A 13655-nucleotide genomic window follows, 5' to 3' on the forward strand; every position below is an offset into this window, starting at 1 on the left:
TTTCATATGACTGAACCAACAATCAGAGCTTTAAGTATACATCTTTATGTTACAGTACATGCCACTGCCTTTTTCCACATATAAAAATAGAAATAATTTCTTCTAAAAATTCAACACTAAAATTCAAAGTGTCCAGCTCAGTTCAAAGACTAAAAAGGTCACTTTATAGCATCATATATTTATATAAGTTGAGCACTCCACACAGCAGTAGGACTACAGCTAAAGAAGCACTAAAGTTGATGTCATTCACAATCGACAGAAAAGCAGTTTGTACTCATTACACTAATAATTCAGTGTGTTAGGGAAAACCTATGATTTAAGTAAAAGCCACTGTATACAGCCAGTTAGATACGGACACATTTCAGTCTCATTGGGGCTAAAATAAATGGAGCTAGCATGACTGTGTTACAGTGGATTCTGAAATGATTGCAAAGTGTGGTACAAGGTGCAAAACATTAAAACATTTGCATAAAAACCCAATTGTCTGCTTTCATTCTGGATCTAATACATAGGACACATCACAACTCTGCTATGCTGCCCAGCATTTCTCCTTTCACATGACAAACAATGTGGTCACACAAGTAAGACAGTGGGAGGACAAATCTCAGACAATGACTTTTCCACATGCACAGTGAGTATAGCTATTTGTAGAAAGTGAAATGTGACTCTGGGGAAACGATTCTTCACATTTAGGCCACATGTTACATGAGAATACCTCCTACAATCTTCAGACGTCACTGCACTTAGTCAACACGTATAGTGATCTAAGAAAATCCAAGGAGATTACATGGAACATGTTGGCTTTTTCATAAAAGTCATTTTTGTGACTTGTTCCAGTTTGTGAAACTGAAAAATTGTACAATTAATTTATTAATCAGTCATTAACTACAGGTGCAGTGGGTGGCGTCTGTTGCAATTTGACTTAAAGCTAACAGTTTCACTACTCTCTGACTTTACTGTGGTATCAATGTTCTCATGAAACCAGCCCATCAAAGAATGTTCAACTACTCCTTAAAATTGTAAAATTGCAAACTAGTTTCACAGATACAAAAATCAGCATCATGCAGGTGTCATTCAAACTTCTCATTTCTATTTAAGACAGTTTCTTTGCAGTACTTATGCTGGTTTACAGATACAGTCTGCTCATTTCATGCATGCCAATGCTAAGTATGCAAGACACAAGAACAACCACAGGTGAATGTTAGTGTTACATAATCGAGGACGAGCCACCTTCTTCCAGCTTCCTGCTATTCAAGGCTTATTTTCAATTAACAGTGAATTTCTTACATGAGAGTGCAGAGAATAATCCGTTTCTTCCTCTGAAAATCACCTTAAGGACCTGTGAGCAGGTGAAGACGTGAATGTGGGTCAGTTTCAGCTCATTTGTTCTCTCCTCTTCTGCCAGAGAAGCTAGCATATTTATCATGTTCCGGGGAAAAAAAACAAACAAAAAAAACAAAACAAAAAACAAAACCCAAACCCCTCTTTTACTTCACCACAAACTGCTCTACTTAATGTTAACTATGCAACAGTAACACCTGGAAATCCTAATAATATTTAGTAGCAGCTAAGCTAAAAACTACTTTGTTAACTCATTTTAAATCAGGGATGCAGAAAACTCTCAGCTCCATCAAAGCTCGTCTCAGTAACCTAAAAGATTTGGTACCCTACACCCTCAGTTGTGCTGTGAAGACTTTTCCGTAAACAAACGACACTGTCCTTAACCAATTGTCTCACTCCGCGGTACACTAACCAACAGGAGCACACTAACCAACAGGAGCACAATTGTAGGGACACTGCAGTGATGGGGCAAACCCCCCCCCCCCCAAAAAAAAACCAAAAAAAAAAAACCCCTAAGAATCTATGGATACACCATCAGCAATTCCTGCTTTGCAGGTCCTGCAGTGACAGTCAGTTGGGCAAGCTGCGCCCGTCTCTCAGTGGAGACACGAAACACATCAGACAACGCAACGAGCCCATTTCCATCTACCCTACAAATATAGACAAAAGTTTAATGTGAAGCCAGCATTAGGGTGTTACTTGTAACTAAATTGATTTGATGTGCTACGTCTTGACCTGACTGAGCTTAGCAAGTCACAGCAATTACATGATTAATCAGAGCAAGTAAATCAGGAAGTAAATACAGCACCGACACAAGCTGGCTCTGTGTGAGGGGTGCTTGAGTTTTCCAGTTCAGTTCATTAGTCATGTTTCTTATTTTATACAGCTGATTTTCAGGTTAGTGTGAGTAGCTGATTAGCAGCACTGCCAGCTCTGTCATCTCTAAGTCCCTCTAAGAGTGATGTACTAAAAACAAAAACATTAAAAAAAACAAAACAAAAAAAAAACAACAGTCAGTCCAAATTAAACTGGGAAGAACATTTTGCCTCCAGTTATGTCCCACTTTCTCTGCTGAAACCTTTTCCAATCAGACTGCAGGGTCTGTAAATGTAAAAAAGCCCAGTCCAGGGATTTAGCATAAAGAAATGCAGTCACGTCACTTGCAAAGCAGCCGGTGGCAGCCATAGTGTAAACAGTTTGCCTGTGTGTTATCCTCTGCTCATCGATGGAGGCATTTGCAGAAATTATCTCAACCACCTGCTGTGCTCCCGTGCTGTTTGGGTGTGAAAAACCTTTAAAATTTAATGGAGAGACCTGAAAACTCATTTGTTCTGTGCTGTGACTTTTCTATTCTCAAGTTTAGACCCTCTCCTTTGGAGATCAGTCTGGTTTTTAAAATGAAGCAAATTCACCTTCTACAAACTTACAGGCCCATGCCTCCAAAAACAAACAAACCACAGGAGCCCGTCCTTGGTGAGTGTGGCCATAAAGAAATGCAATTTTCATTTTTTCTAATTCTCAAAGGGTCATCTACCAGCTCACTCAAGAAATATACAAGACTAAAAATATATGAACGCACACATCTAATAAAAACCACTAAAAAAAGGAAAAAAAAATACAATCACATTGCTACGTCATTCATGTCTCTCCTCATCACTGACTACTTCATTCTGATAAAGGGAGGTGAGGAAAACTTGTTGATGCACACAGGAACAGAGAGGGATTCTTGTTGTGGTTATGTACAGGTCTAAACAAAGTGACCCAGACACTACTTTACAACATTCACTCAAAGGGAAGCACAGTCTGAGGTAAAAAAGTCTGACTTCAACACAAAGCCTTTTAAAAACAAGTGAAATACAAATGAAAACTTCAGCTGCGTTGGACATGAACGTTTACCAGGATGGACAGTTGACGAGTTTCAGTCTGCGTTTGAAGCAGACAACCGAGCAGGAAGAAAACAAAAGAGGTTTCATCACAATACGTTGATGGTGGCTACTGGTGATGGGCTAGTGTGAGTATGCTCCACCGATCCCACAGCACGGTTCAGTCTATGAGGAGGTGCTGTAGGAGGACACGCTCCTGCCCGCCTTACGTTCATAGTTCACCAGTCGCTGTCCAACCAGGTACCTGCAGGAGGGATGGAAACAGTTAGCTTATTTGTTAGCTCTGCAAACAATTTAAAGAGCAGCATGGAAGGGCACACCACTGACTAGCTAAGATCTTTCCTCGTATTCCCACTGCAGAGCTACAACTGCACTAACACGCTAGTAGGGACAACCCTGGAAGCCGTGCAGACATTTTACACTGTTTAATTTTATGTTGAAATATTTTAGGCAAAATATAAAAAAAAATGAACCACTATAAAAATATATTTTTTTCATGGCGACTTTAAAGTAAAAGGTTTGACTTGAAGACCAACGGCCTCCATTTGTGGTTCGTGTAAGACTGTTTGCAGACAGGTGGCATGCAGAACAGCGGAAATCTGCTCACAACAAAAGCGATCACAGGGAGGTTTTATGTGCAGTCCTGTGAGACAGATTTCATCTAACGACAGCAAGCAATGTCCCACGACCACTTGCCAATGTTCATTTTTCTGTAGTAAACAGTGGTTGCTATGGTTACCAGTGGTAACCAGTCTCCAAGCCAATGTAACTGAGGCCTTAAAAGTTGTCTTCTTGGAAAATAAACTTCTGTGTCGCTCACACCTCCCTACTCTCTCCTTCAGAATTACTGATCAGCTTTACTGATCAGAGCGTGAATACGCATCAATGAATTCAAACATGACCCTGACCAAACCTTTTTCCTGTCAATATTTGACAAACATAAATGGAATCGTGTTTCCACACCAAGGTTCCGCTACTGGATTTTCTCTGAATCCTACTAGAACACAGAGCCCCCCCCAGTTTATATAATAAAATAAAAAATATATATATAAAAAAAAAAAGTATCACCACTACTCACTTGTCATTTTTGATGTGTTCGTAGAGGCGTTTGAACTGTCGTATCTGAAACGACAGGATGGCCAATAGGATGAAGACCATGAGCAGGAACGGATAGATTCTCCTCTCCACAAGTGTCTGCATCTCTGGCTGTACTCCTACATACAGAGAGAGAGAGAACAAGCAGTGAAACAGGAGCTGCTGTTTGGGTCGTCTTCAGGAATTGATGGGCTATAACAGAGAGGGTGAGGTAAGTGCCAGAGAGCAAGTCACTTAACATTTGTCAAGAGTAAACATTGAGGAAAGACTAAACCAATCAGCTGCTTAGAGAACAGCTAACAGTTTATTCCCAGGAGAGGACTGGGAATTCTTAATTGACAGGTTGTTTAAATGCATGTGTTGTCTGTGTGAACATCAGAAATCCCTGTTTAAACCACAGCTACCTTTTAATAGGCTTTGCATAAAAAGCAGATTTTAAATGCACCCTGTCTAAATTAGTGAGGCTCTGCCGGTACCCTGGCCTCTGTGCCTGAATTTTGATCAGTTTCTAATTTAATCAACAACCACCAACATTTATTTTCATTCTCAAAGTTGCAGAGTCTCAGTCTGCTCTAAATTTTCAGTATCAGCAAAAGTAATAGGCAGAGGCCTTAAAGAAAGAAGAGTTAGAAGGGCTCATTTTAGACTAGAGGATGAACTGAGGGGCTACACTAAAGCTGTCCCTCTGATGACCTTTAACTTCTGAGTACATCTTGAACTGTGAATCATCTAAAGCTACTCTAGCGGAGTCCAAGAATGAGTATAATAGGTCTACTTTATGGATCACTGCTATCTCAAATGCTATTATATCTAGGGAAAATGACAGTTCATTACTAATAATCATAAAATAATAATTATGTCTAAGTTACACAATTTGGCCATAAGTTCATTTTCTTGTATTACAGAGAATTATAAGAAATACCACATAATGTAAACATAAAAAAAAGAAACCTGTTCATCTGTACTGCACAGACTGACTGTAAAGGTTTTGGCTATTCCCTTTAGAAGCCCCCACTCTGCTTCCATCTACCCAGCATCCTCATCTGTCACACCAACCCTCTGTAGTTAAGGAGGAATCCTTAACTACATCTATGACACTTATGAGTTCTTCTTGTATTCCTTCGTCTAGTACAGGTGTGGGGAAACTACAGGCCTCAAGGGCCGGTGTCCTTCAGGTTTTAGATGTGTCCTTGATCCAACACATCTGATTTAAATGGCTAAATGACCTCCTCAACATGTCTTGAAGTTCTCCAGAAACCAGGTAATGAACTAATCATTTGATTCAGGTGTGTTGACCCAGGGTGATATCTAAAACCTGCAGGACACCGGCTCTCGAGGCCTGGAGTTTGACACCCCCTGTTACAGCAGGTCTCCCTTTCACTCTTCCTGCCATCCTTCTGTCACAAATCACCCCTCACATTCGTCTGCACCCTCTCCACCCTGCCTGCAGTGTTCTGCACCGTCCATTGCTTTGTATTGACTTCAGTTATTCTGAAATCTTCTACCTTCACATTTTCACCTTCTATGCATTTTGTACCTCTCTCCCTCCACCTGTTCCCTACTCTCAGTACAGATCGCAATGTTGTCTGCAAAAATAGTCCCTCAAATCTACCACTGAATTGCTGTCCTCATGTACTGCACCACCCTGAGGCACTCCCACAGTTCCTCTCTTGGCACCTTATCGTATGCTTTCTCTGAATGCACAAAGACACAGTGTAACTTCTGACCTTCTCTGTACTTCTCCAGCAACACTTTCAAATGGTAAATGGCCTGTATTTATATAGCGCTTTACTAGTCCCTAAGGACCCCAAACCGCTTTACATATCCAGTCATCCACCCATTCACACACTGGTGATGGCAGCTACATTGTAGCCACAGCCACCCTGGGGCGCACTGACAGAGGCGAGGCTGCCGGACACTGGCGCCACCGGGCCCTCTGACCACCACCAGTAGGCAACGGGTGAAGTGTCTTGCCCAAGGACACAACGACCGAGACTGTCCAAGCTGGGGCTCGAACCGGCAACCTTCCGATTACAAGGCGAACTCCCAACTCTTGAGCCACGATCGCCCAGTCGACTAGCCAGTCCCCCTTTCAAAGCAAACACCACACCTGTAATGCTCTTTCTCAGCATGAAGCCATACTTCCACAGCATGTCTTTTATCCTGTCTTCCTTCTCTCACCCCAACTGGTCGCAGCAGATGGCCGCCCCTCCCTGAGCCTGGTTCTGCCGGAGGTTTCTTCCTGTTAAAAGGGAGTTTTTTCCTTCCCACTGTTGCCAAAGTGCTTGCTCATAGGGGGTCATATGATTGTTGGGTTTTTCTCTGTATCTATGAAGCGACTTATGTTGTGATTTGGCGCTATATAAATAAAATTGAATTGAACTCCTGCTTCTTAACCCAGCTTCAGCATCTCTTTCCCACAGCCTCACAGTGTGGCTTATCAACTTGATTCCTCTTTAGTTACTACAGTTGTGCACATCAGCCTTGTTCTTGGGAAAAAAAAAAAAAAAAATCAGGACAAGTCTCCATTCTTCAGGGTTCCTCTCATTCTCCAAGATTGTGTGTTTTTTTTTTTTTTTAAATAAACCCTCCAGTGGTTTTGGTCTCCCTCTCTTTGTACTCTTTCCATCTGCATCCCGAATTATCCTGACCTGCTGCTTGATCAATCTAGCTTGCTCCCTTTGACTAGCCAGTCGATGCAAGTGCTTTTCTCTTTCCTTAGTGTCCAGCTTGACATAACTCACTATAAGCCTTTTCCTGTGTCACCTCATTCTCAATGCAATGCTCCTGTTTACTTTCTTCAATTCACTGAGTTTCACACTTTATTCATCATGAACCACTTCCTTTGAACACATTTGTGTAGTAGATTCTCACCACACACACCATCTTGCAGTCTCCCAACACAATTGATATTAAAATCTTAGAGAGGGGGTATAATTCCCCCCCCCCCCATTAGGCCATCTCCTATTCCAATTACAGAAGGAAAACTTTACCAGAAACATGAATACACCAGAAATCAGTCCTCTAAACACTAAAAAGTGATCTTTGTTGTGTACACTAAGGTACAAGAATATCCATACATCCCTGAAAGACAGACATTTCAAGCAACATACCTAACAGTGGTGTAACACCTTTAGAGACTGTGTAGGGCAAACAGAGACATAGCAGCAACACACAGATGACTGGGGCAGCCAGCCTACGCACAATGAAATGGAGGTCAATATTTCTGATGCCGTTAGCATACACCTGCAGGAAGGAAGGAGGGAGAGAGGGAGATTAGTTCCTTCATTCCCGTGTGGGAAAACAGGATTTTATCAGTTTGATGATACTGACATTTTTGCACATTTCTCATCTGCATTGTTTAAGTGTTTATTCGTTATTTTGACTGCAACTTTGAAGAATGCAAGACTGACCTGCTCAATAACGGTTTTAAGCCACCATTGAGGGCCCATCAGTGTTATAGCAGCGATGATTTTAGCATGAAGCACACCCAACGCCCAGTCCTGTCACACAAAGAGTCAGTACATAACCAGGACACAAAGACACCATCGCAAAATATCATCACGTGAATGCTTCTAATGTTGACATGCCAACATCCTCAAAACGGACACAAGGTGTTGATTTGTTGCTGTGATTAGATCAATTCATTTAACATCACAAGCAGCATTAACAAGAAAATAAAATGGTTGAGAAGAATAAAAATAATGCAGTAACTAAATCCAAGAAGTAACAATTTAGTTCACCATTTAGAAATTTATTCACATTTTCTTAGGTAAGTGTTCCTACCTGCCAGGGGTAGAAGAGAGGCGTCTGGACTAGTGGCACTCTGAGAGGAGCAACAATGACCAGCTCAAACAGCAGACCCAACAGCAGAGGAATTACCGCAGCTAACAGCAGGGCTACCACCACCGTCTTAAGGATCTGTTCCCATCAGGACATCACACCCAATCCATAAATCAGAATACAACTTGCCACAGAACAGCTGAGAAATGATATATTTGCAGTCGGTGGGACAGAAATCCACATTACCATGAGCGTCCACTCGTGGACTTTGAGCATGATGACTGTCCGTCCCTGTGGCATCCAAGACAGCAACACCGTGGCAGCTCGAATGGACAGCCAGCAGACATATAGACCGCTGGCTGCTGTGTACAGCTCATGAACCATGGCGCTGCCCATCCAAAAGGACATCAACCAACGACCCACGAACACTGAGAGAGAAGGAGGAGAAGGTGGAGGGGGGGAAAAAGAAAAACAAAAAAAACAAAAAACGACTAGCTGAAAGCTAGGGCCAGGAGACATCATGTACACCAGCGGTCCCCAACCACCGGGCCTCGGACCGGTACGCGAGTCGTTTGGTACCGGGCCGCGAGAGTTGAGGCTCAGGTGTGAAATGTATAGTTTTCAGGGTTTTTAAATCGGTTTTCAGCGTTATTTTGTTATCGTTTACTCTGTTTTCCTGGGTCTTCTCACGTGTGTTATGAATAAACCTTTTTTTCGATAACGGTACTAGTTTTATTTTGTTGTATTTATCCGCGACACCTTAAAGGCCGGTCCATGAAAATATTGTTGGGCATAAACTGGTCCGTGGCGTAAAAGAGGTTGGGGACCGCTGATGTACACGAGATAATTTGCCTGCTTGCATCTTACCTGGCAGTGTGAGGCAGATCAGACTTGCTAATAACAGTGTGACACACATGAAGACAACCAACAGAATGATCTGAACAAGAGGAAACACAAAATGGTTAACATTCAATATGAGCAGAGGCTTCAAAAGTGACAGGACTCTTGAGATGAGCACCCACCTTCATGGGGAAGTTGATGGGCCGGTGGTACGGCTGGAAACCAACGGGGCCACCCTGCTGCAGAATGGCCTGATGGGCAGCGTGAAGCCCTTCCCCGAGGCCCGGGATCCGGTTGTTGTTAACGCGACCAGGATGGTTATTTTGTTGGTTGTCATCTTCTTCATGGTCTCCCAGCAGGTAGGAGTGAAGATCACTGTGGGAGAGCCATTTGAGCAAATGCAGTCTTTTATTACAGTGTATGAGACTGAAGACAAAAACTAACACACACCGTGGTCTCTTTGTACGTCTCGTTGTTTCATTTCTCCAAATTACCACAGCCAAAGGTCATCATAAAAAGTCAAATTGGTGCTTAAATGCTTCAGATTTAAATTGGCAGTGTGTGCGAGTGTGTGCATCTCCAGCCTACAGCACATATCCAGCTGTGAATGTCCAGGCGTGGATGAGGCGCTTGAGCCACTGGCGAGTGTGGCCCTGCTCCAACAGTGCTGGCAGAACCACCTGAAGCAGCAGCAGCTCCAACGACAGCTCACTGACCGGGGCGTCACTGCAGAGGAAGAACACAAACCAAACTCGTTTCACGTCACAATGTACACATCACGACCTTTGAGCAGTTCATTTTCTACAGATTTCCCATTTCCACAGTTTAAGTGCTTTAAAGACAAAGATAATGTGTATTTTAAATTATGTCAAGCGCTAGATCCCAAATCATGTTCTTGAAAATGTAACTGGATTATACGGTTTCTTTAATATAGTTAATCAAAATAGGAACTGCAGTTATAACTAAACTCTACAGTTTTCATCACAGACGTCTAACATAACATGAAAACTAGACACTGCTCCTCAATTCAGACCGACTCATTATCGTATCCATTATGATTAGACTACAGTCATCACAGTACATTTTAAACGATGACCTGGATGACTGAGAACCTTCACAGACATTTAAAACAATGACATTTATCAGATCAAAAGCGTTATTGTAATAACATTTAGCTGTTAGAATATTTGGTATGCAGAACAGAACATTGTTGACTGACTGCAAGTAGCACCCAGGGGTCTTTTTACAGTGACTTAGGAAAAAAAACAAAAAAAACCAAAAAAAAAACCAAACGTAAACTCTGCAGTTTGGGGTCATCAATAGTTTTCAGAATTTCAAATGTTTACTCTGTACCTATAAAGCATGACATTGTAGGGAAGAAAGTTTGGGAACAGCAGCTTGATGATTCTTATAGGAAGCCAAAGCATCAGGAGAACAATGGAGCCAAACACCACCTGAAAATGTGCACACACACAGATATACATATGTAAGTCAACAACAGCATTAAATCATCAAATTTCAGAATGGATGATGGATCATTTAACAAAAAAAAAGAAAAAAGAAAAAAAAGAAAGAAAAAAGGGCATTCAAGTGTGTACAAATGTCTTATGAGAAAACATCTTATGACAGTTTGATTGCCGGGTCAGTTCAACCAAACATTAGGAGTGTTGAGATTAATGGATACAGTAAACAGATTTAAAAGTCAGGCATTCAACAGACTACACTTTAAACTCAAAAATAATGAATCTCAGTTCCTGTGAGTCTCTTACTAATTTGTACAATTCCTACACAGAGAAAAATGTCAGGACTACCATGTACAACACTGCCTGACATGTTTACACGACATTAGCAGCTTACAAAATGTGCTCCGATAACTAAGTGCCTGCTACGCCACACACTTTCCTAATATTTTAACAAGTTGATGTGTGCTAACAGTAAAAGAAGAGCAGCTCTCTATAAATGAAGTCATGTTGTGTGTCATAACCAGGTGTATGTGTCTATACACGTTCATTAAAAGTGTCATTAGAATTAATATGATGCTGTAGTAAGCAATGCCCGGTCTGCGTCATCTCAGTAAAAAGATTATCCTCTTTGAGGTAAAGCCAAGAAGTATGCCACAGCTTCATCGCTGCATTAGTTATGCTTTTCTGGAATAAACCTGTATGTGAAATAGTGGAAATAATCAACCTTGTATCGTTTTTTGTTTTTTTTTTGTTTTTTTTTGGGGGGTTTTTTTTTTTTTAAATTGCTACACTTCCTAAACCCTGAAAGGTTTGAAAACTTTGAATGGCTGGTTTATTTGTGCAGATCAAGAGAATATTTATTTCCATAAATGCAACGGAAATAAATCCAAATTTAATTTGCTCAAAGCACTGAGAAAAGAAACAATCTGCTAACTTGAATGAATTAGTCTGACAGGAATTGGGCTGAAATTGATCTAAAGAGCTGAACTGAATGCATCTGTGTGTGCATCAGAGCTGTGGCAGTAAAGAAAAGTGAATATTCAAAAACAGATGGAGAGAGACAGAGTTGCTTCTGATAAGTACAATGTCAACTGACAGAATAGACATGGGTTAAAAATAACACCTCTGATGTTGGCTATTTTTCCATGTAATCTGTGTGTTCAGAGGGGTGATGTTAAAATAACATATTGTCCAACAAACAAGAGTCCACTCAACTTCACAGTATTAAGATGGCAGGGAGGCAGAAATCTCAAAAACTTAAAAAAAAAAAAAAAAAAAAATGTACAAAGCACTTTGTTTTCATTTCCCTACAGCAAATATTTATCTAGCCATTCCTATGCTTGTATATGCGCTCATACACATTTCTTCTTTTTTCAGAGACTAAATGTAAATCTGATTATTGTTCAATTCAATTTAAATAGCGCCAAATCACAACAGTCGCCTCAAGGCGCTTTATATTATAAAGCAGACCCTACAATAATACAGAGAAAAACCCAAGAATCATATGACCCGCTATAAGCAAGCACTTTGGCAACAGTGGGAAGGAAAAACTCCCTTTTAACAGGAAGAAACCTCCAGCAGAACCAGGCTCAGGAGGGGCGGGGCCATCTGCTGCGATTGGTTGGTGTTCAGTCACGCTTCAGGTTAAATGTAAACTGGAGAATGTTTGACTGACCACAGAGAGTATGAACCTCCGCAGGTGTCTATAGATGGGCAGGTGGATCATCTCTTGGACTGGGTTAAAGTCTGGATCGTTCAGGTTCCTCAAGAACCACAGCACACCTGGCCGGAGCACCTGCACACAGCATGAGGGAAATCTCTAATTTTTTCAGAAAACATTGTTTGAGAGTTTTCCATGTCACTGTCCGTAACAATCCACTTGCCTCTCTGAGCAAAAGGATGAAGGAGGCAAAGTAGAAGACGTAGACCATACCGACCAGCCAGTGGAGGAACATGGTGGTGCCAGGAGCAGAGTCAAAGCTCTGCTCCCTGTCCTTCAGAGTGGCATCAAACATCTCCTTCAATAGATGAAGACAAAGGTGTTTAAAATGTGACCAGCTATAAAGCAGTTTTTAGGAATTGTAGCATTCTGAGCATTTCACAATTTAACATTGTTTTTCCTTCTTGATCAAGTTGCTGCACATGCCGTCATTGTGATGCAATCAGTGTGTTTGGCTAGTCATTAAAAGCCAGCATGCGACTGTATCAACAGGATGAGCTGAGCTAACTCTGCATGTTTGTCTTACCAGTGAACAAATGTCGAGCCACCAGCCGCAAATAAGTGGGAACAAGCCTATCTCCATGGCAACCAGTAGGGACACCTGCAACATAGAAAACACTTGCAATTTAGCTTCCGTTTACAAGTAATCATAATTTCACTAATTATTGTTTCAGCTGAAAGCTTTGCTATTTAGACAAACAGAAAACAAAAACCAACACAGAGTGCTGCAGCGCTCTATTTTACCTTGACAACAATGTAGCAGACACCCAGCAGGCGTCTGGACCTCTGGAACTTCACTAATGAAGCCAGGGCCTAAAAGAGGGGCAGTTAAGGACTCACAGAAAGTTTGACAACCTGCACTTCTTAATCAGCACTATGAAACAAAGCCTCATCTGAGATACAAACAGCTTCAAGCTAAAGATGATCAATAGTTTCTCTTAAGGTTTTTTAGGACTGTGCTTAAAAGATGGCCTTAAGACCAAAAACCTCTCCTGATATTCACAGAAGTCCTACTGTAGCTAAATAATACCCCCCCCACCTCCCCATTTTAGGTCGCATATATCCAAAAATATACGACGTTCATCAGGATTTGTAGTTACCCTATAGTATGTAGAAGTTAGATTATATTCATGTTATAGGACAATACATTTGATGAGGATTTAAATAAGTGGATAAGTTAAGAACTTATAGCAAAAATATTTAATAAAAACTGGACAAATTGTCCTTGTAGCAAACATTACCAAGTGATAAATCAACTACACTCTTAGTGTGTAAGATTCAAATACTTGTATTAGGTCAAGGATACATGGCAGACAATAAGGACTCCAGCCAGGAGGATGTACCCCAGTATGGTGGTGATAAGGCCGTGAAAGTGTGAGGCTTTGAGCTACAACCAAACACAAGAAATTCCATTAGTGTAGGTCAAACTCATGGTACAGTACAGTGTTCTAAGTGTACACGTGTGTCCTAAGCACTTACATAGTCTTCAAAACCAAGTCCAACCACTGAGAAGTGACCAATGTGATATGG

At 41.3% G+C, this 13655-nt stretch overlaps 1 protein-coding gene across 1 annotated transcript in view; it reads right to left on the minus strand.

Moving 5' to 3' along the window:
- Positions 1 to 471: 471 nt before the first annotated feature.
- LOC101475102 (E3 ubiquitin-protein ligase MARCHF6) overlaps positions 472 to 13655 on the minus strand; it is a 23379-nt gene continuing 10195 nt past the window's right edge. Inside the window, exons 11-26 of the mRNA XM_004565304.6 lie at positions 13605 to 13655; positions 13432 to 13512; positions 12870 to 12938; positions 12652 to 12726; positions 12289 to 12423; positions 12081 to 12200; positions 10296 to 10396; positions 9531 to 9668; positions 9125 to 9317; positions 8970 to 9039; positions 8349 to 8530; positions 8106 to 8240; positions 7733 to 7822; positions 7433 to 7565; positions 4303 to 4438; positions 472 to 3468 (exon numbers count right to left, since the gene is read on the minus strand). The exon at positions 13605 to 13655 is cut by the window's right edge and continues 8 nt beyond it. Of these exons, the coding sequence (XP_004565361.2) occupies positions 3390 to 3468; positions 4303 to 4438; positions 7433 to 7565; positions 7733 to 7822; positions 8106 to 8240; positions 8349 to 8530; positions 8970 to 9039; positions 9125 to 9317; positions 9531 to 9668; positions 10296 to 10396; positions 12081 to 12200; positions 12289 to 12423; positions 12652 to 12726; positions 12870 to 12938; positions 13432 to 13512; positions 13605 to 13655 (1788 nt within the window). The 3' untranslated portion in view covers positions 472 to 3389. The remainder of the gene's footprint in view (positions 3469 to 4302; positions 4439 to 7432; positions 7566 to 7732; positions 7823 to 8105; positions 8241 to 8348; positions 8531 to 8969; positions 9040 to 9124; positions 9318 to 9530; positions 9669 to 10295; positions 10397 to 12080; positions 12201 to 12288; positions 12424 to 12651; positions 12727 to 12869; positions 12939 to 13431; positions 13513 to 13604) is intronic.

This window comes from Maylandia zebra, linkage group LG18, assembly GCF_041146795.1.
Source record: "Maylandia zebra isolate NMK-2024a linkage group LG18, Mzebra_GT3a, whole genome shotgun sequence".
Classification (NCBI taxonomy): Eukaryota; Metazoa; Chordata; class Actinopteri; order Cichliformes; family Cichlidae; genus Maylandia; species Maylandia zebra.